The sequence below is a fragment of the Mesoplodon densirostris genome, chromosome X (genome assembly GCF_025265405.1).
Source record: "Mesoplodon densirostris isolate mMesDen1 chromosome X, mMesDen1 primary haplotype, whole genome shotgun sequence".
NCBI classification, from domain to species: domain Eukaryota; kingdom Metazoa; phylum Chordata; class Mammalia; order Artiodactyla; family Ziphiidae; genus Mesoplodon; species Mesoplodon densirostris.
In genome coordinates this window covers 32,417,553-32,445,534 of record NC_082681.1, presented here as the reverse complement: position 1 = coordinate 32,445,534, position 27,982 = coordinate 32,417,553, and the positions used below count along the sequence as shown (strand labels likewise).

Sequence of the window (27,982 nt, the reverse complement as noted above, 5' to 3'; positions counted from 1 at the left end):
ATGGAGCGTCAGCCGCAGAGCAGCTACGATGCCTATGCCATCGCCTGCGCAGCCGTCGCCAGCTTCTTCAAGCTGAGTGTCGACGAGGAGCGGGAAGAAGCGCACGGTCAGTGGCGGGCGGGGCACTCGCTTTATAAGATTCCAGGAAAGGAACTTTCCCAGGGCGGGGCGAACGCCAGGACCCCCCTCAGACGCAGCCCCTCCACAGAGCTGGGCTCCCTCGACGGCCTGATCTTTCTCTTTGGGTTTCCTCCCTTTCAGAGGTGAAGCCCGCGGAGATCTCGCCTCCCGGAGACGGGGGAGAGGAGCAGAAGGCTCAGTCCGAACCGGAGCAGGGAGCAGCCGCGGAAGGGAAAGAGGCGGGAGACGAAGGAGAAGGAGAGGAAGGCTGCGATGTCAGCGTCGGAGCCGCCGGCCCCGCGGACGGCGAAAGCCGCGAGGCCGAGGCCGAGGCCGAGGCCGGGGCGGGCGGCGGCCTAGGCGGAGAGCAGGGCGATGAGGAGCAGCCCCCGCGGGCCGCCGTCGAGGGTCCCGAGGCCGCAGATGGGCAGCGGTGCGCCCCCTACTCCAGGCTCACGAAGAGGCAGCTGCAGGACCTGGAGCGCGTTTTCCGGCATACTCAGTACCTCAGCGTGCCCATGCGGTAAGCGGGCGTCTCGGGTGGCGCGGGCTGCTGCGCGGGTGGCGGGCGGCGGGCGGCGCTCTCGTGGGTCCCCCTCCTCAGCTCCGGACCTGAAAGCCCCGGGGCCTGGCGGCGGCCCGGCCCCTCTGGCGCACTCGGGGCCTAGGACGGGGGCGGGGGCTCTGCCTGGTGGGAATCGAGGTCGATATTTCCCTGTGGTGTTTGAATAAGTCACGTTGCGGAGCTTTGTCGGCCGCGGGTTAACATAAATAACGAGTCGCCTGAGGCGTGGTGGAGCAAATGCGGAGTTGGAGGCTACTTTTATCTGAAGTTTTGATCATCAGTTATTCATGGATTATATTTGCATTAATTTAAACACTACATTAAAACATCCTCGGGCTTCCCTGGTGGCGCAGTGGTTGAGAGTCCGCCTGCCGATGCAGGGGACGCGGGTTCGTGCCCCGGTCCGGGAGGATCCCACGTGCCGCGGAGCGGCTGGGCCCGTGAGCCATGGCCGCTGAGCCTGCGCGTCCGGAGCCCGTGCTCCGCAGCGGGAGAGGCCACAGCAGTGAGAGGTCCGCGTACCGCAAAACAAACAAACAAACAAAGAACATCCTTTATCTTGATTACTAAATTTTTAAAACTAAATCAAGTTATTTATTTATGGCTGCATTGGGTCTTTGTTGCTGCGCTCGGTCTCTGGGCGCGGGCTTTCTCTAGTTGCGGCGAGCGGGGGCTACCCTAAGGTGCGTTGCGCGGGCTGCTCATTGTGGTGGCTCCTCTTGTTGCAGAGCGCGGGCTCTAGGCGGGTGGGCTTCCGTAGTAGTTGTGGCACGTGGGCTCAGTAGTTGTGGCTCACGGGCTCTAGAGCGCAGTCTCGGTAGTGGTGGCACACGGGCTTAGTTGCCCCGCGTCATGTGGGATCTTCCCGGACCATGGCACGGACCTGTGTCCCCTGCATTGGCAGGTGGATTCTTAACCACTGTGCCACCAGGGAAGCCCGATTACTGAATTTTTAGTTACCCCAAAGTTTGTGCCTGAGGTAGAATTGTTCCCTAAAGCAAACTTCAGTGTGGAGAATGAATGGGTTGCTGAGTACCTGTGAATGCGGCTAAAATTTAAAAAGCTATCATTTACATTGTGCTTACTGTGTGTTAAGCACTTGTTTTAAAGGCTTTTTCTACATACTGTCATTGAATCTTCACAACCCCTTGTGAATGTGGTAGCCACTGTTATTATCCCCACTTAACCTGTGAAAAAGCTGAAGCTCAGAGAAGTGATGAGACTTGCCCAAGATGGCACAGCTGGAATGTGGCAGAGCTGGGATTCGATCCTAGGAGGCTGTTCAGTAGGCAAGGCCAGAGGTGATGGTGTGTTGGTCCAGGGTAGTGGCGATGGAGAGAAGTGAACAGATTAAAGAGATATTTAGCAGGTAAAATTGATAGCAATTCATGGTAATTTGAACATGGGGGTAAAAGGAAATGTTTAAGAAAAATGTATAAATTTCTGATTTGCCCAAATGAATGGCTGCTGGTATATTCACTGAGCTAGGGAATATTGAAAGACAATAAAAGAAGCTTGCAAGAGACAGAGGAGGAGTGTTTGGAGAGGCTGTTTGTAGGCAAACCCGTATCGTGGAAGCCTGGATGGCGATAGGAGACGATTCAACAAGAAGGGATGGTAACTAGCATCAACTTCGGTTTAGGATTTTCTGTTCAACTCGATTACTCCAAGTTCGGTTGCTTTTGCTGTGGTGTGATAACTGGATCAGCCCAATTTCTCCGTTTCTCAGAAGTGTCAAACTCAAGATGCCCCTTGATTTGGATGTCTAGAGCTGCCTGATAAATATTTTTTCTTCCAGTTTATTATGATACAATTAACATTCAGTACTGTACAAGTTTAAGGTGCACAGCATAATGAGTTGGCTTACGTGCATCATGAAATGATTATCATAATAAGCTTGGTGACCATCCATCATCTCATATAGATACATAATTAAACAGAAAAAAATTTTTTGTGTGATGAGAACTTTTAGGAACTCTCTTAAATTTCATATATAACATACAGCAGTGTTAATTTTATTTATCATGTTGTACATTATATCCCTAGTACTTATTTATCTTATAACTGGAAGTTTGTACCTTTTGACTGCCTTCATCCAATTTCCCCACCTCACCCCCACCTCTGGTAACCACAAATCGGATCTCTTTTTCTCTGAGTTTCCTTTGTTCGTTTACTTTCGAAGTATAATTGACCTACAACAATATGTTAGTTCCTGTTACACAACATAGTGATTCTATATTTCTATACATTTAAAAATGATCGCCGTGATACACCTAGTTACCATCTGTCACCATACAAAGATATTACATAATTATTGACTGTATTCCCCACACTGTACATTTCATACCAGTTATTTATTTTGCAACTGGAAGTTTGTACCTCTTAATCTCCCTCACCTATTTCTCTCCCTCCCCACCCCTTCCCTTCTGGCAGCCACCTGTTTGCTCTCTGTATCTATACTTCTGTTTCTGTTTAGTTATGTTTGTTCATTTGTTTTGTTTTTTAGATTCCACATATAAGTGAAATCATACAGTATTTGTCTTTCTCTGTCTGACTTATTTCACTAAGGATAATACTCTCTAGGTCCATCCACGTTGTTACAAATGGCAGAATTTCATTCGTTATTATGGCTGAGAAGCTTTCCACTGTGTGTGTGTGTGTGTGTGTGTGTATATATATATATATATATATATATATATATATATATATATACACCACATCTCCTTTTTTTTTCTTTGCGGTACGTGGGCCTCTCACTGTTGTGGCCTCTCCCATTGCAGAGCACAGGCTCCGGATGCGCAGGCTCAGCGGCCGTGGCTCAGGGGCCCAGCCGCTCCGTGGCATGTGGGATCTTCCCGGACCGGAGCATGAACCCGTGACCCCTGCATCGGCAGGCGGACTCTCAACCACTGCGCCACCAGGGAAGCCAGATACCACATCTTCTTTATCCATTAATCTGTTGCTGGGTACTGAGGTTGCTTCCATATCTTGACTATTGGAAATAGTGCTGCTGTGAACATTAGGGTGCATGTATCTTCTTGAATTAGTGTTTTTGTTTCCTTTGGATAACAAAAGGAGTGGAACTGCTGGACCATATGGTAGTTCTATTTTTAGTTTCTTGAGAAACCTCCACATTGTTTTCTATAGTGGCTGTATCAATTTACACTCCCCCAACAGCGTAGGAAGGCTCCCTTTTCTCCACATCCTCGCCAACATTTGTTATCCTTTTGAGGATGACCATTTTGACAGGTGTGAGGTGATCTCATTATGGCTTTGATTTGCATTTCTCTGATGATTAGCAGTGTTGAGCATTTTTTTCATGTGCCTGTTGGCCATCTGTGTGTCTTCTTTGGCAAAATGTCTATTCAGGTTTTCTGCCCATTTTTGAATTAGGTTCTTTGTTTGTTTGTTTTTTAACATCGGTTCTTTGTTTTTTTGATACTGAGTTGTATGAGCTGTTTATAAATTTTGGATATTAACCCCTTGTCAGTAATGTCCTTTGCAAAAATTTTCTCCCATTCAGTAGGTTGTCTTTGCATTTTGTATGTGGTTTCCTTTGCTGTGCAAAAGCTTTTACGTTTAATTAGGTCTCATTTGTTTATTTTTGCTTTTATTTCTTTTGCCTTGGTAGACAGATCCCCAAAAATATTGCTGCGATTTATGTCACAGAGTGTTCTGCCTATGTTTTCCTCTAGGAGCTTTATAGTATCAGGTCTTACATTTAGGTCTTTAATCCGTTTTGAGTTTATTTTTTAATATGCTGTGAGCACATGCTCTAATTTCTGTCTTTTACGTGTAGCTGTCCAGTTTTCCCAGCACCGCTTATTGAAGAGACTGTCTTTTCCCCATTGTATATTCTTGCTTCCTTTGTCATAGATTAATTGACCATAAGTGCGTGGGTTTATTTCTGGGCTCTCTATTCTGTTCCATTGATCTGTGTGTCTGTTTTTGTGCCAGTACCATACTGGGGTTTTTATTATTATTTTTTGGCCATGCCCCGCGGCATGCGCGATCTTCCCCAACCAGGGATCGAACCTGCGCCCCCTGTAGTGGAAGGGCTGAGTCTTAACCACTGGACTGCCAGGGAAGTCCATTGATGACTATAGCTTTGTAGTATACAGTAGTCTGAAGTCAGGGAGTGTGATACCTCTAGGTTTGTTATTTTTTCTCAAGATTACTTCGGCCATTCGGGGGTCTTTTGTGGTTCCATATAAATTTTGGGGTTATTTGTTCTAGTTGGTGAAAAATGTCATGTATTTTGATAGCGATTGCATTAAATCTGTAGATTGCTTTGGGTTGTATGGATATTTTAACAATATTAATTCTTCCAATCCAAGAACACGGTATATCTTGCCATTTTTTGGTATCATTTTCAAATTCCTTCATCAGTGTTTTATATATAGTTTTCAGAGTCTAGGTCTTTCACTTCCTTGATTAAGTTTATTCCTAGGTATTTTATTCTTTTTGATGCTATTTCATTTTTTATTATTATTTTAAATTAATTAATTAATTAATTATATTTTTGGCTGCGTTGGGTCTTTGTTGCTGCACGTGGGCTTTCTTTAGTTGCGGCAAGTGGGGGCTTCTCATTGCGGTGGCTCCTCTTGTTGCAGAGCACAGGCTCTAGGCGTGCGGGCTTTAGTAGTTGTGGCACACGGGCTCAGTAGCTGTGGCTCGCGGGCTCCAGAGCGCAGGCTCAGTAGTTGCGTCCCACAGGCTTAGTTGCTCCGCGGCATGTGGGATCTTCCCAGACCAGGGCTTGAACCCGTGGCCCCTGCATTGGCAGGTGGATTCTTAACTACTGCGCCACCAGGGAAGCCCTTGATGCTATTTTAAATGGGATTGTTTTCTTGCTTTCTCTCTGAGAGTATAGTGTATTATAGCGCACAGAAAAGCAGCAGATTTGTGTATATTAATCTTGAATCCTGAAACTTTACTGAATTCATTTATTAGTTCTAGCAGTTTTTTGGGGGAGACTTTAGGGTTATCGTTTTTTTTTTAAATTGAGTTATAGTTGATGTACAATATTATATGTTTCAGGTGTACAATACAGTGATTCACAATTTTTAAAGGTTACACTCCATTATAGTTATTATAAAATATTGGCTATATTCCCCATGCTGTACAATATATCCTTGTAGCTTATTTATTTTATACATAGTAGTTTGTACCTATTAATCCACTGCCCCTATCTTGTCCTTCTCCCCTGTTTCTCCCCACTGGTAACCACTAGTTTGTTCTCTATATCTATGAGACTGTTTCTTTTCTGTTGTATTCAATAGTTTGTTTTAATTTTTAGATTCCACATATAAGTGATATCATTTGTCTTTCTCTGTCCTACTTGTTTCACTAAGCATAATACCCTCCAAGTCCATCCATGTTGTTGCAAATGGCAAATTTTTATTCTTTTTAACGTCCATTGTATATATATACCACATCTTCTTTATCCGTTCCTCTATTGATGGACACTCAGGTTGCTTCCATATCTTGGCTATTGTAAATGATGCTGCTATGAACATTGGGGTGCATGCATCTTTTTGAATTAGTGTTTTTGTTTTTCTCAGATATATACCCAGGATTGAAATTGCTGGGTCATATGGTAGTTCTATTTTTAGTTTTTTGAGAAACCTCCATACCGTTTGCCACAGTGGCTGCACCAATTTACATTCCCACCAACAGTGTACAAGGGTTCCCCCTTCTCCACATCCTCACCAATATTTGTTATCTGTAGTCTTTTTAAGAATTAATTAATTTACTTAGTTTTGGCTGCATTGGGTCTTCAATGCTTTGCGCGAGCTTCCTCTAGTTGCAGTGAGCCAGAGCTGCTCTTTGTTGCGGTGCACAGGCTTCTCATTGCGGTGGCTTCTCTTGTTGCAGAGCACGGGCTGCAGGTGCGCAGGCTTCAGTAGTTGTGGCACATGGGCTCAGTAGTTGTGGCTCGAGGGCTCTAGAGCGCAGGCTCAGTAGTTGTGGCACACGGGCTTAGCTGCTCTGTGGCATGTAGGATCTTCCTGGACCAGGGCTCAAACCCGCGTCCCCTGCATTGGCAGGTGGATTCTTAACCACTGTGCCACCAGGGAAGCCCCTGTAGTCTTTTGGACGGTAGCTACTCTAAGGTGATATCTCACTGTAGTTGTGGTTTGCATTTCTCTGATGATTAGTGATGTCTGTTTTAATTTTTTTATATATATTTTTTTGAATTTTTGAATTTTATTTATTTTTTTATACAGCGGGTTCTTATTAGTTATCCATTTTATACATATTAGTGTATATATGTCAATACCAGTCTCCCAGTTCATCCCACCACCACCACCACCCCACTTTCCCCCCTTGGTGTCCATATGTTTGTTCTGTACATGTGCGTCTCTATTTCTGCCCTGCAAACTGGTTCATCTGTACCATTCTTCTAGGTTCCACATATATGCATTAATATATGATATTAGTTTTTTGCTTTCTGACTTACTTCACTCTATATGACAGTCTCTAGATCCATCCACGTCTCTACAAATGACCCAATTTCGTTCCTTTTCATGGCTGAGTAATATTCCATTGTACAAATGTACCACATCTTCTTTATCCATTCATCTGTCAATAGGCATTTAGGTTGCTTCCATGACCTGGCTATTGTAAATAGTGCTACAATGAACATTGGGGAGCATGTGTCTTTTCGAGTTATGGTTTTCTCTGGGAATATGCCCAGGAGTGGGATTGCTGGGTCATATGGTAATTCTATTTTTAGTTTTTTAAGGAGCCTCCATACTGTTCTCCATAGTGGCTATATCAATTTACATTCCCACCAACAGTGCAAGAGGGTTTCCTTTTCTCCACACCCTCTCCAGCATTTGTTGTTTGTAGATTTTCTGATGATACCCATCCTAACTGGTATGTGGTGATACCTCATTGTAGTTTTGATTTGCATTTCTCTAATAATTAGTGATGTTGAGCAGCTTGTCATGTGCTTCTTGGCCATCTGTATGTCTTCTTTGGAGAAATGTCTATTTAGGTCTTCTGCCAATTTTGGATTGGGTTGTTTGTTTTTTTTGATATTGAGCTGCATGAGCTGCTTGTAAATTTTGGAGATTAATCCTTTGTCACTTGCTTCATTTGCAAATATTTTCTCCCATTCTGAGGGTTGTCTTTTGGTCTTGTTTATGGTTTCCTTTGCTGTACAAAAGCTTTTAAGTTTCATTAGGTCCCATTTGTTTATTTTTGTTTTTATTTTCATTACTCTAGGAGGTGGAACAAAAAAGATCTTGCTGCAATTTATCTCAAAGAGTGTTCTTCCTATGTTTTCCTCTAAGAGTTTTATAGTGCCCGGTCTTACATTTAGGTCTCTAATCCATTTTGAGTTTATATTTGTGTATGGTGTTAGGGAGTGTTCTAATTGCTTTCTTTTACTTGGAGCTGTCCAGTTCTCCCAGCACCACTTATTGAAGAGACTGTCTTTTCTCCATTGTACATCCCTGCCTCCTTTGTCATAGATTAGTTGACCATAGGTGCGTGGGTTTATGTCTGGGCTTTCTATCCTGTTCCATTGATCTATATTTCTGTTTTTGTGCCAGTACCATATTGTCTTGATTACTGTAGCTTTGTAGTGTAGTCTGAAGTCAGGGAGTCTGATTCCTCCAGCTCCGATTCTTTCCCTCAAGACTGCTTTGGATATTCGGGGTCTTTTGTGTCTCTATACAAATTTTAAGATTTTTTGTTCTAGTTCTGTAAAACATGCCATTGGTAATTTGATAGGGATTGCATTGAATCTGTAGGTTGCTTTGGGTAGTATAGCCATTTTCACAGTGTTGATTCTTCCAATCCAAGCACATGGTATATCTCTCCATCTGTTGGTATCATCTTTAATTTCTTTCACCAGTGTCTTACAGTTTTCTGCATACAGGTCTTTTGTCTCTCTAGGTAGGTTTATTCCCAGGTATTTTATTCTTTTTGTTGCCATGGTAAATGGGAATGTTTCCTTAATTTCTCTTTCAGATTTTTCATCATTAGTGTATAGGAATGCCAGAGATTTCTGTGCATTAATTTTGTATCCTGCACCTTTACCAAATGCACTGGTTAGCTCTAGTAGTATTCTGGTGGCATCTTTAGGATTCTCTATCTATAGTATCATGTCATCTGCAAAGAGCGACAGCTTTACTTCTTCTATTCCAATTTGTATTCCTTTTATTCATTTTTCTTCTCTGATTGCCATGGCTAGGACTTCCAAAACTATGTTGAATAATAGTGGTGAGAGTGGGCAACCTTGTCTTGTTCCTGATCTTAGGAAATGCTTTCAGTTTTTCACCACTGAGAATGTTGTTTGCTGTGGGTTTGTCGTATATGGGCTTTATTATATTGAGGTAGGGTCCCTCTATGCACACTTTCTGGAGAGCTTTTATCATAAATGGGTGTTGAATTTTCTCAAAAGCTTTTTCTTCATCTATTGAGATGATCATATGGCTTTTCTTCTTCAATTTGTTAATATGGTGTATCACATTGATTGATTTGCATATATTGAAGAATCCTTGCATTCCTGGGATAAATCCCACTTGATCACGGTGTCTGATCTTTTTAATGTGTTGTTGTATTCTGTTTGCCAGTATTTTGTTGAGGGTTTTTGCATCTATATTCATCAGTGATATTGCTCTGTAATTTTCTTTTTTGTGGTATCTTTGTTTGGTTTTGGTATCAGGGTGATGATGGCCTCATAGAATGAGTTTGGAAGTGTTCCTTCCTCTCAATTTTTTGGAAGAGTTTGAGAAGGATGGGTGTTAGCTCTTCTCTAAGTGTTTGATAGAATTCACCTGTGAAGCTATCTGGTCCTGGACTTTTGTTTGCTGGAAGATTTTTAATCACAGTTTCAACTTCATTACTTGTGATTGGTATGTTGATATTTACTATTTCTTCCTGGTTCAGTCTTGGAAGGTTATACCTTTCTAAGAATTTGTCCATTTCTTCCAGGTTGTCCATTTTATTGGTATAGAGTTGCTTGTAGTAGTCTCTTAGGTTGCTTTGTATTTCTGCAGTGTCTGTTGTAACATTTCCTTTTTCATTTCTAATTTAATTGATTTGAGTTCTCTCCCTCTTTTCCTTGAGGGGTCTGGCTAATGGTTTATCAATTTCATTTATCTTCTCAAAGAACCAGCTTTTAGTTCTATTGATCTTTGCTATTGTTTTCTTTGTTTCTGTTTCATTTATTTCTGCTCTGATCTTTATGGTTTCTTTCCTTCTGCTAACTTTGGGGTTTGTTTGTTCTTCTTTCTCTAGTTCCTTTAGGTGTAAGGTTAGATTGTTTATTTGAGATTTTTCTTGTTTCTTGAGGTAGGCTTGTATTGCTATAAACTTCCGTCTCAGAACTGCTCTTGCTGCATCCCATAGGTTTTGGATCGTCATGTTTTCATTGTCATTCGTCTCTAGGTACTTTTTGATTTCCTCTTTGATTTCTTCAGTGATCTCTTGGTTATTTAGTAACGTATTGTTTAGCCTGCATGTGTTTGTGTTTTTTACGTTTTTTTTCCCTGTAATTGATTTCTAATCTCATAGCACTGTGGTCAGAAAAGATGCTTGATATGATTTCAATTTTCTTAAATTTACTGAGGCTTGATTTGTGACCCAAGATGTGATCTATCCTGGAGAATGTTCCGTGTGCACTTGAGAAGAAAGTGTAATCTGCTGTTTTTGGATGGAATGTCCTATAAATATCAATTAAATCTATCTGGTCTATTGTGTCATTTAAAGCTTGTGTTTCCTTATTAATTTTCTGTTTGGGTGATCTGTCCATTGGTGTAAGTGAGGTGTTAAAGTCCCCCACTATTATTGTGTTGCTGTCGATTTCCTCTTTTATAGCTGTCAGCAGTTGCCTTATGTATTGAGGTGCTCCTATGTTGGGTGCATATATATTTATAATTCTTATATCTTCTTCCTGGATTGATCATTATGTAGTGTCCTTCCTTGTCTCTTGTAACATTCTTTATTTGAAAGTCTATTCTATCTGATATGAGTATTGCTACTCCAGCTTTCTTTTGATTTCCATTTGCATGGAATATCTTTTTCCATCCCCTCACTTTCAGTCTGTATGTGTCCCTAGGTCTGAAGTGGGTCTCTTGTAGACAGCATATATATGGGTCTTATTTTTGTGTCCATTCAGCGAGCCTGTGTCTTTTAGTTGGAGCATTTAGTCCATTCACGTTTAAGGTAATTATCGATACGTATGTTCCTGTTACCATTGTCTTAATTGTTATGGGTTTGTTTTTGTAGGTCCTTTTCTTCTCTTGTGTTTCCCACTTAGAGAACTTCCTGTAGCAGTTGTTGTAAAGCTGGTTTGGTGGTGCTGAATTCTCTTAGCTTTTGCTTGTCTGTAAAGCTTTTGATTTCTCCGTCGAATCTGAATGAGATCCTTGCCGGGTAGAGTAATCTTGGTTGTAGGCTCTTCCCTTACATCACTTTAAATATGTCCTGCCACTCCCTTCTGGCTTGTAGAGTTCCTGCTGAGAAATCAGCTGTTAACCTCATGGGAGTTCCCTTGTATATTATTTGTTGTTTTTCCCTTGTTGCTTTCAGTAATTTTTCTTTGTCTTTAACTTTTTCAATTTGATTACTATGTGTCTCGGCGTGTGTCTCCTTGGGTTTATCCTGCCTGGGACTCTCTGTGCTTCCTGGACTTGGGTGGCTATTTCCTTTCCCACGTTAGGGAAGTTTTTGACTATAATCTCTTCAAATATTTTCTCGGGTCCTTTCTCTCTCTCTTCTCCTTCTGGGACCCCTATAATGCGAATGTTGTTGCGTTTAATGTTGTCCCAGAGGTCTCTTAGGCTGTCTTCATTTCTTTTCATTCTTTTTTTCTTTATTCTGTTCCGCAGCAGTGAACTCCACCATTCTGTCTTCCAGGTCACTTATCTGTTCTTCTACCTCAGTTATTCTGCTATTGATTCCTTCCAGTGCATTTTTTATTTCAGTTATTGTATCGTTCATCTCTGTTTGTTTGTGCTTTGATTCTCCTAGATCTTTGTTAAACATTTCTTGCATCTTCTCAATCTTTGCCTCCATTCATTTTCCGAGGTCCTGGATCATCTTCACTATCATTATTCTGAATTCCTTTTGTGGAAGGTTTCCTATCTCCACTTCATTTAGTCGTTTTTCTGGGGTTTTATCGTGTTCCTTCATCTGGTACATAGCCCTCTGCCTTTTCATCTTGTCTATCTTTCTGTGAATGTGGTTTTTGTTCCACAGGCTGTGGGATTGTAGTTCTTCTTGCTTCTGCTGTCTGCCCCCTGATGTCTGTTTTTATTGAGGTATAGTTGATTTACAATATTATATTAGTTTCAGATGTGCAACACAGTGATTCAACATTTTCACAGATTATTCTCCATTTAAAGTTATTATAAAATATTGGCTGTATTCCTGGTGCTGTAAAATATATCCTTTTTTATTATCCAATTCAGTTTCATTACTGATAATTGATCTATTCAAATTTTCTATTTCTTACTGCTTTAGTCTTGGGAGATGGTACATTTCTAGGAATTTGTTCATTTCTTCTAGTTTGTCCATTTTATTGATGTATAATTGCTCATAGTAATCTCTTATGATCCTTTGTATTTCTGTGGTGTTGGTTGTACCCTCTTTTTCATTTCTGATTTTATTGATTTGGACCCTCGTTCTCTTTTTCTAGATGAGTCTGGCTAAAGGTTTATCAATTTTATTTACCTTTTCAAAGAATCAACTCTTACTTGCATTGATATTTTATATATTTTAAAATCTATTTCATTTCTTTCTTCTCTGATCTTTATGACTTTGTCGCTTGGACTAACTTTGGGTTTAGTTCTCTTTTTTTGGTTTTTGTTATTTGTTTTTTGTTTTTTAAACATCTTTATTGGAGTATAATTGCTTTACAATGGTGTGTTAGTTTCTGCTTTATAACCAAGTGAATCAGTTATACATATACATATGTTCCCATATCTCTTCCCTCTTGCGTCTCCCTCCCTCCCACCCTCCCTATCCCACCACTCTAGGTGGCCACAAAGCACCGAGCTGATCTCCCTGTGCTATGCGGCTGCTTCCCACTAGCTATCTATTTTATGTTTGGTAGTGTATATATGTCCATGCCACTCTCTCACTTTGTCCCAGCTTACCCTCCCCCCCCCATATCCTCAAATCCATTCTCTAGTAGGTCTGTGTCTTTATTCCTGTCTTACCCCTAGGATCTTCATGACCTTTTTTTTCCCTTAGATTCCATATATATGTGTTAGTATACGGTATTTGTTTTCCTCTTTCTGACTTACTTCACTCTGTATGACAGACTCTAGGTCCATCCACCTCACTATAAATAACTCAATTTCGTTTCTTTTTATGGCTGAGTAATATTCCATTGTATATATGTGCCACATCTTCTTTATCCATTCCTCTGTTGATGGACACTTAGGTTGCTTCCATGTCCTGGCTGTTGTAAATAGAGCTGCAATGAACATTTTGGTACATGACTCTTTTTGAATTATGGTTTTCTCAGGGTATATTCCCAGTAGTGGGATTGCTGGGTCGTATGGTAGTTCTATTTTTAGTTTTTTAAGGAATCTCCATACTGTTCTCCGTAGTGGCTGTATCAATTTACATTCCCACCAACAGTGCAAGAGTGTTCCCTTTTCTGCACACCCTCTCCAGCATTTATTGTTTCTAGATTCTTTGATGATGGCCATTCTGACCAGTGTGATATAACATCTCATTGTAGTTTTGATTTGCATTTCTCTAATGATTAATGATGTTGAACAGGGCTTCCCTGGTGGTGCAGTGGTTGAGAATCTGCCTGCCGATGCAGGGGACACGGGTTCGAGCCCTGGTCTGGGAAGATCCCACATGCCACGGAGCAACTAAGCCCGTGCACCACAACTACTGAGCCTGCGCGTCTGGAGCCTGTGCTCCGCAACAAGAGAGGCCGCGATAGTGAGAGGCCCATGCACCGCGATGAGGAGTGGCCCCCGCTGGCCGCAACTACAGAGAGCCCTCACACAGAAATAAAGACCCAACACAGCCAAAAATAAATAAAATAAATTTAAAAAAGAAATGATGTTGAGCATTCTTTCATGTGTTTGTTGGCAATCTGTATATCTTCTGTGGAGAAATGTCTATTTAGGTCTTCTGTCCGTTTTTGGATTGGGCTGTTGTTTTTTTGATATTGAGCTGCATGAACTGCTTGTAAATTTTGGAGATTAATCCTTTTGTCAGTTGCTTCATTTGCAAATATTTTCTCCCATTCTGAGGGTTGTCTTTTGGTCTTGTTTATGGTTTCCTTTGCTGTGCAAAAGCTTTGAAGTTTCATTAGGTCCCCTTTGTTTATTTTTGTTTTTATTTCCATTTCTCTAGGAGGTGGGTCCAAAAGGATCTTGCTGTGATTTATGTCATAGAGTGTTCTGCCTATGTTTTCCTCTAAGAGTTTGATAGTGTCTGGCGTTACATTTAGGTCTTTAATCCATTTTTAGTTTATTTTTGTGTATGGTGTTAGGGAGCGTTCTAATTTCATACTTTTACATGTACCTGTCCTGTTTTCCCAGCACCACTTATTGACGAGGCTGTCTTTTCTCTACTGTATATTCTTGCCTCCTTTATCAAAGATAAGGTGACCATATGTGCGTGGGTTTATGTCTGGGCTTTCTATCCTGCTCCATTGAACTATATTTCTGGTTTTGTGCCAGTACCATACTGTCTTGATTACTGTAGCTTTGTAGTATAGTCTGTAGTCAGGGAGCCTGATTCCTCCAGCTCCATTTTTCATTCTCAAGATTGCTTTGGCTATTCGGGGTCTTTTGTGTTTCCATACAAATTGTGAAAGTTTTTGTTCTAGTTCTGTGAAAAATGCCAGTGGTAGTTTGATAGGGATTGCATTAAATCTGTAGATTGCTTTGGGTAGTAGAGTCCTTTTCACAATGTTGATTCTTCCAATCCAATCCATGGTATATCTCTCCATCTATTTGTATCATCTTTAATTTCTTTCATCAGTGTCTTATAATTTTCTGCATACAGGTCTTTTGTCTCCTTAGGTAGGTTTATTCCTAGATATTTTATTCTTTTTGTTGCAGTGGTAAATGGCAGTGTTTTCTTAATTTCACTTTCAGATTTTTCATCATTAGTGTATAGGAATGCCAGAGATTTCTGTGCATTAATTTTGTATCCTGCTACTTTACCAAGTTCATGATTAGCTCTAGTAGTTTTCTGGTAGCATCTTTAGGATTCTCTATGTATAGTATCATGTCATCTGCAAACAATGACAGCTTTACTTCTTCTTTTCCAGTTTGGATTCCTTTTATTTCTTTTTCTTCTCTGATTACTGTGGCTAAAACGCCCAAAACTATGTTGAATAAGAGTGGTGAGAGTGGGCAACCTTTTCTTGTTCCTGATCTTAGTGGAAATGGTTTCAGTTTTTCACCATTGGGGACGATGTTGGCTGTGGGTTTGTCATATATGGCCTTTATTATGTTGAGGAAAGTTCCCTCTATGCCTACTTTCTGCAGGGTTTTTATCATAATTGGGTGTTGAATTTTGTTGAAAGCTTTCTCTGCATCGATTGAGATGATCATATGGGTTTCCTCTTTCAATCTGTCAACATGGTGTGTCACGTTGATTGATTTGCGTATATTGAAAAATCCTTGCATTCCTGGAATAAACCCCATTTGATCATGGTGCATGATCCTTTTACTGTGCTGTTGGATTCTGTTTGCTAGTATTTTGTTGAGGATTTTTGCATCTATGTTCATCAGTGATATTGGCCTGTAGTTTTCTTTCTTTGTGACATCTTTGTCTGGTTTTGGTATCAGGGTTATGGTAGCCTCGTAGAATGAGTTTGGGAGTGTTCCTCCCTCTGCTATATTTTGGAAGAGTTTGAGAAGGATACGTGTTAGCTCTTCTCTAAATGTTTGATAGAATTTGCCTGTGAAGCCATCTGGTCCTGGGCTTTTGTTTGTTGGAAGATTTTTAATCACAGTTTCCATTTCAGTGCTTGTGATTGGTCTGTTCATATGTTCTATTTCTTCCTGGTTCAGTCTCGGCAGGTTGTGCATTTCTAAGAATTTCTCCGTTTCTTCCAGGTTGTCCAATTTGTTGGCATAGAGTTGCTCGTAGTAATCTCTCGTGATCATTTGTGTTTCTGCAGTGTCAGTTGTTACTTCTCCTTTTCCATTTCTAATTCTATTGATTTGAGTCTTCTCCCTTTTTTTCTTGATGAGTCTGGCTAATGGTTTATCAATTTTGTTTATCTTCTCAAAGAACCAGCTTTTAGTTTTATTGATCTTTGCTATCATTTCCTTCATTTCTTTTTCATTTATTTCTGATCTGATCTTTATGATTTCTTTCCTTCTGCTAACTTTGGGCTTTTTTTGTGCTTCTTTCTCTAATTGCTTTAGGTGCAAGGTTAGGTTGTTTATTTGAGATGTTTCCTGTTTCTTAAGGTAGGATTGTATTGCTATAAACTTCCCTCTTAGAACTGCTTTTGCTGCATCCCATAGGTTTTGGGTCGTCGTGTCTCCATTTTCATCTGTTTCTAGGTATTTTTTGATTTCCTCTTTGATTTCTTCAGTGACCACTTGGTTATTAAGTAGTGTATTGTTTAGCCTCCATGTGTTTGTATTTTTTACAGATATTTTCCTGTAATTGATATCTAGTCTCATAGCATTGTTGTCGGAAAAGATACTTGATACGATTTCAATTTTCTTAAATTTACCAAGGCTTGATTTGTGGCCTAAGATATGATCTATCCTGGAAAATGTTCCATGAGCACTTGAGAAGAATGTGTATTGTGTTGTTTTGGCATGGAATGTCCTGTAAATATCAATTAAGTCCATCTGGTTTAATGTATCATTTAAAGCTTGTGTTTCCTTATTTATTTTCATTTTGGATGATCTGTCCACTGGTGAAAGTGGGGTGTTAAAGTCCCGTACTGTGATTGTGTTACTGTCGATTTCCCCTTTTATGGCTGTTAGTATTTGCCTTATGTATTGAGGTGCTCCTATGTTGGGTGCGTAAATATTTACAACTGTTATATCTTCTTCTTGGATCGATCTCTTGATCATTATGTAGTGTCCTTCTTTGTGCCTTGTAATAGTCTTTATTTTAAAGTCTATTTTGTCTGATATGAGAATTGCTACTCCAGCTTACTTTTTATTTCTATTTGCATGGAATATCTTTTTCCAACCCCTCACTTTCAGTTCGTATGTCTCACTAGGTCTGAAGTAGGTCTCCTGTAGACAGCATATATACGGGTTTGTTTTTGTATCCATTCAGCGAGCCTGTGTCTTTTGGTGGGAGCATTTAATCCATTTACATTTAAGGTAATTGTCGATATGTATGTTCCTATTCCCATTTTCTTAATTGTTTTGGTTTTGTTATTGTAGGTCTTTCCCTTCTCTTGTGTTTCCTGCCTAGAGAAGTTCCTTTAGCATTTGTTGTAAAGCTGGTTTGGTGGTGCTGAATTCTCTTAGCTTTTGCTTGTCTGTAAAGTTTTTAAATTCTCCATCAAATCTGAATGAAATCCTTGCTGGGTAGAGTAATCTTGGTTGTAGGTTTTTCTCCTTCATCACTTTAAACATGTCCTGCCACTCCCTTCTGGCTTGCAGAGTTTCTGCTGAAAGATCAGCTGTTAACCTTATGGGGATTCCCTTGTGTGCTATTTGTTGTCTTTCCCTTGCTGCTTTTAATATGTTTTCTTTGTATTTAATTTTTGATAGTTTGATTAATATGCCTCTTGGTGTGTTTCTCCTTGGATTTATCCTGTATGGGACTCTCTGTGCTTCCTGGACTTGATTAACTATTTCCTTTCCCTTATTCGGGAAGTTTTCAACTATAATCTCTTGAAATATTTTCTCAGTCCCTTTCTTTTTCTCTTCTTCTTCTGGGACCCCTATAATTCGAATGTTGGTGCATTTAGTGTTGTCCCAGAGGTCTCTGAGACTGTCCTCAGTTCCTTTCATTCTTTTTTCTTTATTCTGCTCTGCAGTAGTTATTTCCACTATTTTATCTTCCAGGTCACTTATCCGTTCTTCTGCCTCAGTTATTCTGCTATTGATCCCTTCTAGATAATTTTTAATTTCATTTAGTGTGTTGTTCATCATTGTTTGTTTGCTCTTTAGTTCTTCTAAGTCCTTGTTAGACGTTTCTTGTATTTTCTCTATTCTATTTCCAAGATTTTGGATCATCTTTACTATCATTATTCTGAATTCTTTTTCGGGTAGACTGCCTATTTCCTCTTCATTTATTAGGTCTGTTGGGTTTTTACCTTGCTCCTTCATCTGCTGTGTCTTTTTCTGTCTTCTCATTTTGCTTAACTTACTGTGTTTGGGGTCTCCTTTTCGCAGGCTGCAGGTTCGTAGTTCCCGTTGTTTTTGGTGTCTGTCCCCTGTAGCTAAGGTTGGTTCAATGGGTTGGGTAGGCTTCCTGGTGGAGGGGACTAGTGCCTGCGTTCTGGTGGATGAGGCTGGATCTTGTCTTTTGGTGGGCAGGTCCACGTCTGGTGGTGTGTTTTGGGGTGTCTGTGGTCTTATTATGATTTTAGGCAGCCTCTCTGCTAATGGATGGGGCTGTGTTCCTGTCTTGCAAGTTGTTTGGCATAGGGTGTCCAGCACTGTAGCTTGCTGGTCGTTGAGTGAAGCTGGGTCTTGGCGTTGAGATGGAGATCTCTGGGAGATTTTCACTGTTTGATATTACGTGGAGCTGGGAGGTCTCTTGGGGACCAGTGTCCTGAAGTTGGCTCTCCCACCTCACAGGCACAGCACTGACTCCTGGCTGCAGCATCAAGAGCCTTTCATCCACATGGCTCAGAATCAAAGGGAGAAAAAATAGAAAGAAAGAATGAAAGAGGATAAAATAAAATAAAGTAAAGTAAAGTTATTAAAATAAAAAATAATTATTAAGAAAAAATTGTTAAAAGTAAAAAAAAAAAAAAAAAAACGGACGGACAGAACCCTAGGACAAATGGTGAAAGCAAAGGTATACAGACAAAATCACACACAGAAGCATACACATACACATACACACTCACATAAACAGAAAAAGGGGAAAAATAATATATGTTTGCTCCCAAAGTCCACCTCCTCAATTTGGGATGCTTCGTTGTCTATCCAGGTATTGCACAGATGCAGGGTACATCAAGTTGATTGTGGAGCTTTAATCCGCTGCTCCTGAGGCGGCTGGGAGAAATTTCCCTTTCTCTTCTTTGTTCACCCAGCTCCTGGGGTTCAGCTTTGGATTTGAACCCGCCTCTGTGTGTAGGTCGACTGAGGGCGTATGTTCTTCGCTCAGACAGGACAGGGTTAAAGGAGCAGCTGATTCGGGGGCTCTGGCTCACTCAGGCCGGGGGGAGGGAGGGGTATGGATGCGGGGCAAGCCTGCGGCGGCAGAGGCCGGCATGACGTTGCACCAGCCTGAGGAGCGCCGTGCGTTCTCCCGGGGAAGTTGTCCCTGGATCACGGGACCCTGGCAGTGGCGGGCTGCACAGGCTCCCGGGAGGGGAGGTGTGGATAGTGACCTGTGCTCGCACACAGGCTTCTTGGTGGCGGCAGCAGCAGCCTTAGCGTCTCATGCCCATCTCTGCGGTCTGCACTGATAGCCGTGGCTGGCGCCCGTCTCTGGAGCTCCTTTAAGCAGCACTCTTAATCCCCTCTCCTCGCGCACCAGGAAACAAAGAGGCAAGAAAAGTCTCTTGCCTCTTCGGCAGCTCCGGACTTTTTCCCGGACTGCCTCCCGGCTAGCCGTGGCGCACTAGCCCCCTTCAGGCTGTGTTTATGCCGCCAACCCCAGTCCTCTCCCTGTGATCCGACCGAAGCCCGAGCCTCAGCCCCCAGCCCCCACCCGCCCTGGCGCGTGAGCAGACAAGCCTCTCGGGCTGGTGAGTGCTGGTGGCGCCGATCCTCTGTGTGGGAATCTCCCCGCTTTGCCCTCCGCACCCCTGTTTCTGTGCTCTCCTCTGTGGCTCCGAAGCTCCCCCCTCCGCCACCCCCATCTCTGCCCGTGAAGGAGCTTCCTAGTGTGTGGAAACCTTTCCTCCTTCACAGCTCCCTCTCACTGGTGCAGGTCCCATCCCTATTCTTTTGTCTCTGGTTTTTCTTTTTTCTTTTGCCCTACCCAGGTACGTGGGGAGTTTCTTGCCTTTTGGGAAGTCTGAGGTCTTCTGCCAGCATTCAGTAGGTGTTCTATAGAAGCAGTTCCACGTGTAGATGTATTTCTGATGTATCTGTGGGGAGGAAGGTGACCTCCACGACTTACTCTTCCGCCATCTTGAAGCTCCTGTTCTCTTTTTTTCTAGTTCCTTTAGGAGTGTGGTTAGGTTTCTTATGTGAGATTTTTCTTGTTTCCTGAGGTAGACTTGAATTGCTATAAACTTCCCTCTTAAAACTGCTTTTGCTGCATCCCATAGATTTTGGATTATTGTGTTTTCATTTTCATTTGTCTCCAGGTATTTTTTTATTTTGTCTTTGATTTCTTCAGTGACTCATTGGTTGTTCAGTAGCATTTTGTTTAACCTCCACATGTTAGTGTTTTTTTGAAGTTTTCTTCTTGTAGTTCATTTCTAGTCTCACAGGATTATAGTTGGAAAAGATGCTTGACAGGATTTCAATTCTCTTAAATTTACTGAGGCTTGTATTTTGGAGAATGTTCCATGTGCACTTGAGAAGAGTGTGTATTCTGCTGCTTTTGGATGGAATGCTCTATAAATATCTATTAAGATATTAGACCTGAGCTTCCCTGGTGGCACAGTGGTTGAGAGTCCACCTGCCGATGCAGGGGACACGGGTTCATGCCCCGGTCTGGGAAGATCCCACATGCCGCGGAGCGGCTGGGCCTGTGAGCCGTGGCCACTGAGCCTGCGCGTCCGGAGCCTGTGCTCCACAGCGGGAGAGGCCAGAACAGTGAGAGGCCCGCACACTGCAAATAAATAAATAAATAAATAAATAAATAAATAAGATATTAGACCTAATGGAGGTCTAATATGTCATTTAAGGCCAGTGTTTCCTTATTGATTTTCTGTCTGGGTGATCTGTCCATTTATGTAAGTGGGGTGTGAAAGTCCTGAATATTATTGTTACTGTCAGTTTCTCCTTTATGTCTGTTAATATTTGCTGTATGTACTTAGGTGCTCCTAGGTTGGGTGCATATATATTTACAATTGTTATATCTTCTTGCGTTGATTCCATGTTCACTATGTAATGTCTTTCTCTGTCTCTTGTTATGGTCTTTGTTTTAAAGTCTATTTTATCTGACATAAGTATTGCTACCCCAGCTTTCTTTTGATTTCCATTTGCATGGAATACCTTTTTCCATCCCTTCACTTTCTGTCTGAGTCTTTAGATCTGAAGTGAGTCTCTTGTAGGTAGCATGTATGTGGGTCTTGTTTTTGTATCCATTCAGCCACTCTTTGTCTTTTGATTGGAGCATTTATTCCATTTATATTTAAAGTAATTATTGGTAGGTATGTACTTACTGACATTTTGCTAATTGTTTTTGGAGTTCTTTTTTGTTCCTTCTTCTTTTGCTCTCTTCCCTTGTGATTTGATGACTATCTTTAGTGTTATGTTTGGATTCCTTTCTCGTTTTTTGTGTGTGTATCTATTATAGATTTTTGGTTTGTGGTTACCATGAGGTTTATATATAGCAGTGTATTAGATTATACATATATATTTATATATCTATATTCTTTTTCCTTATTCTTTTCCATTATGGTTTATTACAAGATATTGAATAGAGTTCCCTGCGCTATACAATAAATCCTTGTGGTTTATCTGGTATATATGGTAGTGTGCATCTGTTAATCCTGTGCTCCCAATTTATCCCCCCACTTGGTAGCCATAAGTTTGTTTTTTTATGTCTGTGAGTCTGTTTTTGTTTTGTAAATAAGTTCACTTGTACTGTTTTTTAGATTCCACATGCCAGTGATATCATGTAATATTTGTCTTTCTCTGTCTGACTTACTTCACTTAGGATAATACTCTCTAAGTCCGTCCATGTTGTTACAAATGGCAGAATTTCATACCTTCTTATGGCTGAGTAATACTCCATTGTATATATATACGACATCATCTTTATCCATTCATCTGTTGATGTACACTTAGGTTGCTTCCACATCTTAGTTATTGTAAACAGTGCCGCTCTGAACATTGGGGTGCATGTATCTTTTCGAATTAGAGCTTTCATCTTTTTCAGGTATAGGCCCAGGTATGGGATTAGTGATACTGAGCATCTTTTCATGTGCCTGTTGGCCATCTGTATGTCTTCTTTGGAGAAATGTCTATTCAGGTCTTCTGCCCATTTTTTGATTGCGTTGTTTGTTTTTTTGTTATTGAGTTGTATGAGCTATTGGCATATTATGGAAATTAAGCCCTTGTCAGTTGCATTGTGTGCAAATATTTTCTCCCAGTTCGTAAACCTATGGACTTTTCATTTTCTTTATGGTTTCCTTTGCTGTGCAAAAGCTTATAACCTTGCTTTCATTCTTTTTTTATTTGTGGTAATGGCCTTTTCTTTTTGCTTAGAGAAGTTCCTTTAACATTTCTTGTAAAGCAGGTTTTGTGGTGTTGAACTCTTTTAGCTTTTGCTGTCTCTAAAGGTCTTCATCTGTCCTTCAAATCTGACTGATAGCCTTGCCAGGTAGAGTATTCTTGGTTGTAGGCTTTTTTCCTTTGATCACGTTAAATATATTGTGTCACTTCCTCTGGTCACCAGAGCTATATGCTCCAGGGGTGCCCTCTATATGGGCTGCATGGGCCCTTCTATTGTGATGGGCTGACTACTGTGGATGTGCTGGTAGGCGGGGCTGGACCCCTGGTCTGTTGGTTGCCAGGCACTGCCCAGTGCAGAGGCTGCTGGCTCACTGGTGGGTGGGGCCGGGTCCTGGGACCTCTGGTGGGCGGGTCTGGTTCTTGGGCAGCTGGGGACCCAGGAGCCCCTATGGCAACTGACTTGTTGGTGGGTGATTCTGTGTCCCTGCCTGGCCAGCTGCTTGGCCTGGGGCGTCCCAGGAATGGTGTCAACAGACTGGTGGGCAGGGCAGGTCCCAGTACTGGTAAGCTAGAGGGAGGATTCCAAAATGGTGCTTGCCAGCAGCAGAGTCCTCATGGTAGAATGAGCACCCTAAAATGGCTGCTGCCAGTGTCTGTGTCCCCAGGGTGAGCTGTAGTTGCTTCCTGCCTCTCCAGGAGATTCTTCAGATCAGCAGATAGGTCTGATCCAGGCTCCTTTCAAATTCCTGCTTCTGCCCTGGGTCCTGGAGCATGTGAGATTTTGTGTGCACCCTTTAAGAGTGGAATCTCTATTTCCCACAGCCCTCTGGCTCTCCTGAAAGTAAGCCCCACTGGGTTGCAAAGCCAAACGCCCTGGGGGCTTTCTTCCCAGTGCAGGGCCCCGAGCTAGGAAATCCAATGTGCTTGGACCCCTTGCTTCTTGGGGAGAACCTCTGCAATTGTAATTATCCTCCCGTTTATGGGTCGCCAACCTGGGGGTGTGGGTCTTGACTGTACCACACCTCGGCCCTTCCTATCCATCTCGTTGTGTTTCCTTCTTTATATCTGTAGCTGTGGAAGATCTTTTCTGCTAGTCTTCAGGTCATTCTCATCAATAGTTGCTCTGTAAATAGTTGTAATTTTGGTGTACCCATGGGAGGAGGTAAGCTCGGGGTTTTCCTATGCCACCATCTTGGCTACTCTCTGAATAAACATTTTAACATAGCATGAAATGTGCATTGTATATTTCATTTCATGCATAATGTCAAATGCTGAATATTTGCAATATTTTTCCCCTCAGAAAGGAGCTTGCAAGACGCCTGGGAGTGACTGAAGCCAGAGTGCAGGTCGGTAAACCTGAAAAAAGCAACTTGGCAGGGCAGCTTTAGGAATTGGATACCTTGTCCTAGACATTCTCAAGTTGGTGTGTTTTTGTACCCTTGTCTATGTTTTGGAAATAAGGTTTGGACTTTTGGGGCTTTGGGGCCAGAATATATGTATCTTCAGTAAAGTTAAACTCCTTCCAAAACTGGTATCCCTTAGGGGGCAGTTCTCTGTGGAATCATGTTGGGACTGATTCTGACTTGGCAATTATTCAAATTAATGCACCAAATAGCTGGGTTAGAAGAGGGTTCAAGTATACTAAATTATTTAAAAACTTTAAAGCCAGGCATAAGCTCTTTGTATAAGGGGTGAATTTACAAGTATTCAGGCAATTGGGTAAGGGAATAACTCACCTCGGAACACAACATATGAGCAACTAATATATGTTTAGTTTAGATGAGACTGATGGGGAGGGGAATAGCTTAAAATTCCAAGTGCCTGGTCCTCTTGCTGTTATTTTTATGTGTTTGGTAGAGCAGTGTAGAGGGTTTCAGCCGTACATTTTAATTTTCTGAAATTTTTTGATGTGCAGCCTGAAAACTTTGCTAGCATAGTAGGTTGTGCAGTATGATGGAGATGGGGGAAAGGTTTGCAACCTTTAGGAATTTGTCTAAACATATAAAACAATAAAACAAACAAAAAGAACAAATTTGAATAAATTTCCACTGACCTCAAAAGGTGGACGGGTTTGAGAATAATTGGGTACTATCGATATATGTCTTGGAAATACAGCGTAAATTCAACATTATGAAACTACCAAATGTATCAGTGAGTATTATTTTGAGCAATTTCTAATGTCTAAGAATTTTTTTCTTCCCTTTTCATACAGTTAAGAGGTATTGGTTTTGAAGAATTTGTTTGTGATGGTCAGTGGTTGGCTCTCAGCTAGTCGCTTACCTGTGTTAATTTGAAATACTTGCTCATTCACTCAGGTAGTGGTTACTAGTTGGTAGCTCATGGCACAGAAGCTGATTATTTGTCCATAGGACACAGTAAGTTGTATCAAAGGAATATATACATATATTTTTTAAAATTTATTTATTTATTTATTTTTGGCTGCGTTGGGTCTTCGTTGCTGTGCGTGGGCTCTTCTTTAGTTGAGGAGAGCCGGGGTTACTCTTCGTTGTGGTGCGAGGGCTTCTCAGTGCAGTGGCTTTGCTTGTTGTGGAAGAGGGATATTTAAAAAAAAAAAAAAACAAGATTGATAAAGAAAGGAAGAAAGAAGGAAGGAAGGAAAGAAGAATCAGGATGGGTTCGCTAGCTTTGCTGCAGAGAGCGTGTGTGAGGGCAGTGATTTACACGGGCTGCAGAGCTGGTGGTGGGGTCTGGAAAGCAGTGCTGGCAGCCTAGGGCCACGGGCTGGGCTCACAGTCAGGTCTGGCCAGGGCTTGGGAGGCCCAGGCCTCTGCTTTCTCAAGCAGGCAAAGCAAGCTCAGGGGAAAAGAAAATCTGAAGTTTTGGTGTCTTGCTTCTCCTGGGTTTACATAGTAGTCTCTTAATGGAGTTCTGAAGGAAAAAAGAGCAACAAGAAACAAATGAAGAAAAGGGGAGAATGTTTTCATCTATTTCCAAACTCTACAGCATGAATGCCCCAAAGAAACATTTAATGAACACCCTCCCTTGTTTTGCAAAGACAGTAGGAGTTGTTTTATGAAACCAGTATTGGAAATATGGAAGTAGTGTCAGCCTGGACCTCAGATAGCCAGCTTTGCATATTGCTTATGTTTATGCAGATTTGACCATTGGTACACTCGAACCCCCCAAAATGAGCTCTATTACACTGGCTCTTTTTGACTACATATTCATGCAGCAGGAGGACCCAGATACTAAGATGGGAGAGGGAAAATGGGGCGACAGAGAGAGGAGGCCCTTGGTCTCATGTAAAATTTGCCGAGTGGAAACATCCAAAAATACTAAATATGATATAATTCCATTAACTGAGATGCTGAGGGAGCAGTGGAGTCCACAGGACAGGTTTTACTTTCAGTTGTTAATAGCTGGCAGATATTTAGGGGAGAGCCATTTTGTGACCCCTCACTCACGTGGTTGTCGCCTGTCTTCCTAAAATGCAGGTTGCACCCTCTTGCCTTAAGCATAAGGGACAGGATGGGGATCTCCTGGTGGATTAGCAGCTCCTAGAGGGCACAACCGTGCTGGGCACCAGAGGCTCTGGTCCAAGGTCCTGCAACTGTAGCCAGAGCAGAGTGAGCTGACCTGGTCCTGAGCCCAGGAAGGTTTGGAGGGTGGGGCAGGGTGGAGAGTGCAGAATTGACAGTGGTGACAATGGTATGCCTCTTTCCCCCCAAACTCTTGTCTGGGCAAAGATTTTAAGAGTTTTAGTAAATTTGGGCCGAGTTCGACCAAACATTCGTTACCCCTATAGTCTAATATTAAGGCAGTGTCCAGGGCTTCAGCTCTGCCGGTGTCCAGCAAGACAAGCCACAAAGTCCCTGGGCCCCCCATGACCAAACCTCCCTCACAATACCATCTCCATCTTTTTAACCATCCCAAGGTTCCAGAGGATGAATGACCCTTTTTAGTCATCCTTGAGGAAAGCTTTTGTTTAAAAATCCAACCCACTCCTATTGATTATTTACTGTAGCCAAAGATGGGTTTTTCAAAATGGGGACCGTTCCCCTCAGTATGATTTTAAAAGGCACCCACTTTTTCCTATGCTCAACTTCCCCCATAACTAAGGTGACACCTGCCCAATGAGTAGGGATTAGTGGCAGCTGGAGCTGACGGTCAGTTGGACGCAGACCTACCAGGCATAGTAATAGCAGCAGGGACAGAGTGCAGTTGGTCAGCTCCACCTGCGTCTAAGAGTGGGGGAAATAATAGTAAAGGTGGGAGGGGAGAGACAAAGCCATATGCCAATCCAGAGCCTGGCACAGAGTCGGTGATCGCTCTTGGGGAGGAGGGGGGCTGAAGGGAGCGCCTTCAGCTACATATCCTAAGATATTTTAGCAAGAAGGAAATAGCTTCTCCTGATGCAGTTTAAAATCTTCAAGGCACCAAGAGCTCCCTGCTGCGATTTTTCAGGTCTAACATGAAATGCTCAATATACTAATCAATCCCTTTTTCTCTCTGCTTGAAGATGTGGTTTAAGAATAGAAGGGCCAAGAGTCGGAGGTATCACAAGGCACTAATGCTCAAAAACGTGCCCCTCGTGCCCCTGGTCCCCACTGCTGTCGTCAGCATGTGTGAACCCTGCAGTGCCATCCTGCTTCAGGAGCTGGGCTGGGTCGACGTTCTTCTGGAGCAACTGCTGCTGGAGCTGTCCCTGCTGCCCGAGGCACATATGCCACCCATGCCGCCCGTGCCGCCCGTGCCACCCAACCCACCCATGCTACCCATGCTGCCCGTGCCGCCCGTGCCACCCATACCGCCCGAGCCACCCAACCCACCCATGCTACCCATGCTGCCCGTGCCGCCCGAGCCACCCAACCCACCCATGCTACCCATGCTGCCCGTGCCGCCCGTGCCACCCAACCCACCCATGCTACCCATGCTGCCCGTGCCGCCCGTGCCACCCATACCGCCCGAGCCACCCAACCCACCCATGCTACCCATGCTACCCATGCTGCCCGTGCCTCCCGTGCCACCCATGCCACCCTTTCCTGCTATTCTGTTGCCTCCTCCGCACTTTCAGCTTAAACACTTGCTTCTATGTAGGTGCCCTCATGCGGCATGGCATGGTCCCTTACCATTGGCGGTCCTTCAGGAGCCCGTGGTTCATCTTAAATTGTCTCTGTGACAGTGTTTTTCAAAGTGCCTTTGAGCCAGAGTCAAATTCTGCATACCTCACCACCAAAACAGTTCCCCAAATGCCTGCCAAGTGTATTAAATAGAAGTAGAGTCATTGACCCACTGTTTTAGGGCATGTTTTTGTGTGTTCAATAAAGTTGTCAATTCTCTGCATATTTGTTCTCTGTGTCACGTGGAGTTGGTAAATTTGATGGAAATTGCTAAGCCAACGCCATTCAGACCGAATGCCCAGGAGGCTTCCTTTCATGCAGTAACAGCCCTGAGTCACCATCATAGGCCATGCACATCTCAGAAGTTTCCCAGGTGCCCGTGAGGGGTTTACACAGACCCACCTGTTCTCTTCCACCCTCTCCCCCAGCACCCATGCTCCCCACACCCTGCCCCATTGGGACCACCTATATGTGCAAGATGGGTGGTGTGAGTCTCGAAAGGGAGAACAGTGTGTTTCAAAGCAGGCCTGAGGCCCATTCATGGTGACCAGCTCAGGTACAAGGAGGACTCCAAGGGACACTTCTGCAGTGACTACTCACAAGGCTTTATGGAGGAGAGGGAGCAGGGCACCGTCGGCTTCTCTCCCAGTTCTGTTCACCGCCTTCCCTGTTGTGGAGGGCACATGGGGATACAAACCACGCTAGCGGAGGGGGAGGGGCCTACCTCTGCGAAGGTAACACAAGAGGAGACTGTCTAG

General features: G+C 42.6%; 1 protein-coding gene across 1 annotated transcript; it reads left to right on the top strand.

Moving 5' to 3' along the window:
- LOC132481810 (homeobox protein ESX1-like) lies at window positions 1-27,283 on the top strand. Its single transcript, XM_060086612.1, has 4 exons — window positions 1-106; window positions 262-643; window positions 23,444-23,489; window positions 26,624-27,283. Exons 1-4 carry the CDS (start codon window positions 1-3, stop codon window positions 27,281-27,283), a joined length of 1,194 nt encoding a protein of 397 aa, XP_059942595.1.
- Window positions 27,284-27,982: the final 699 nt, after the last annotated feature.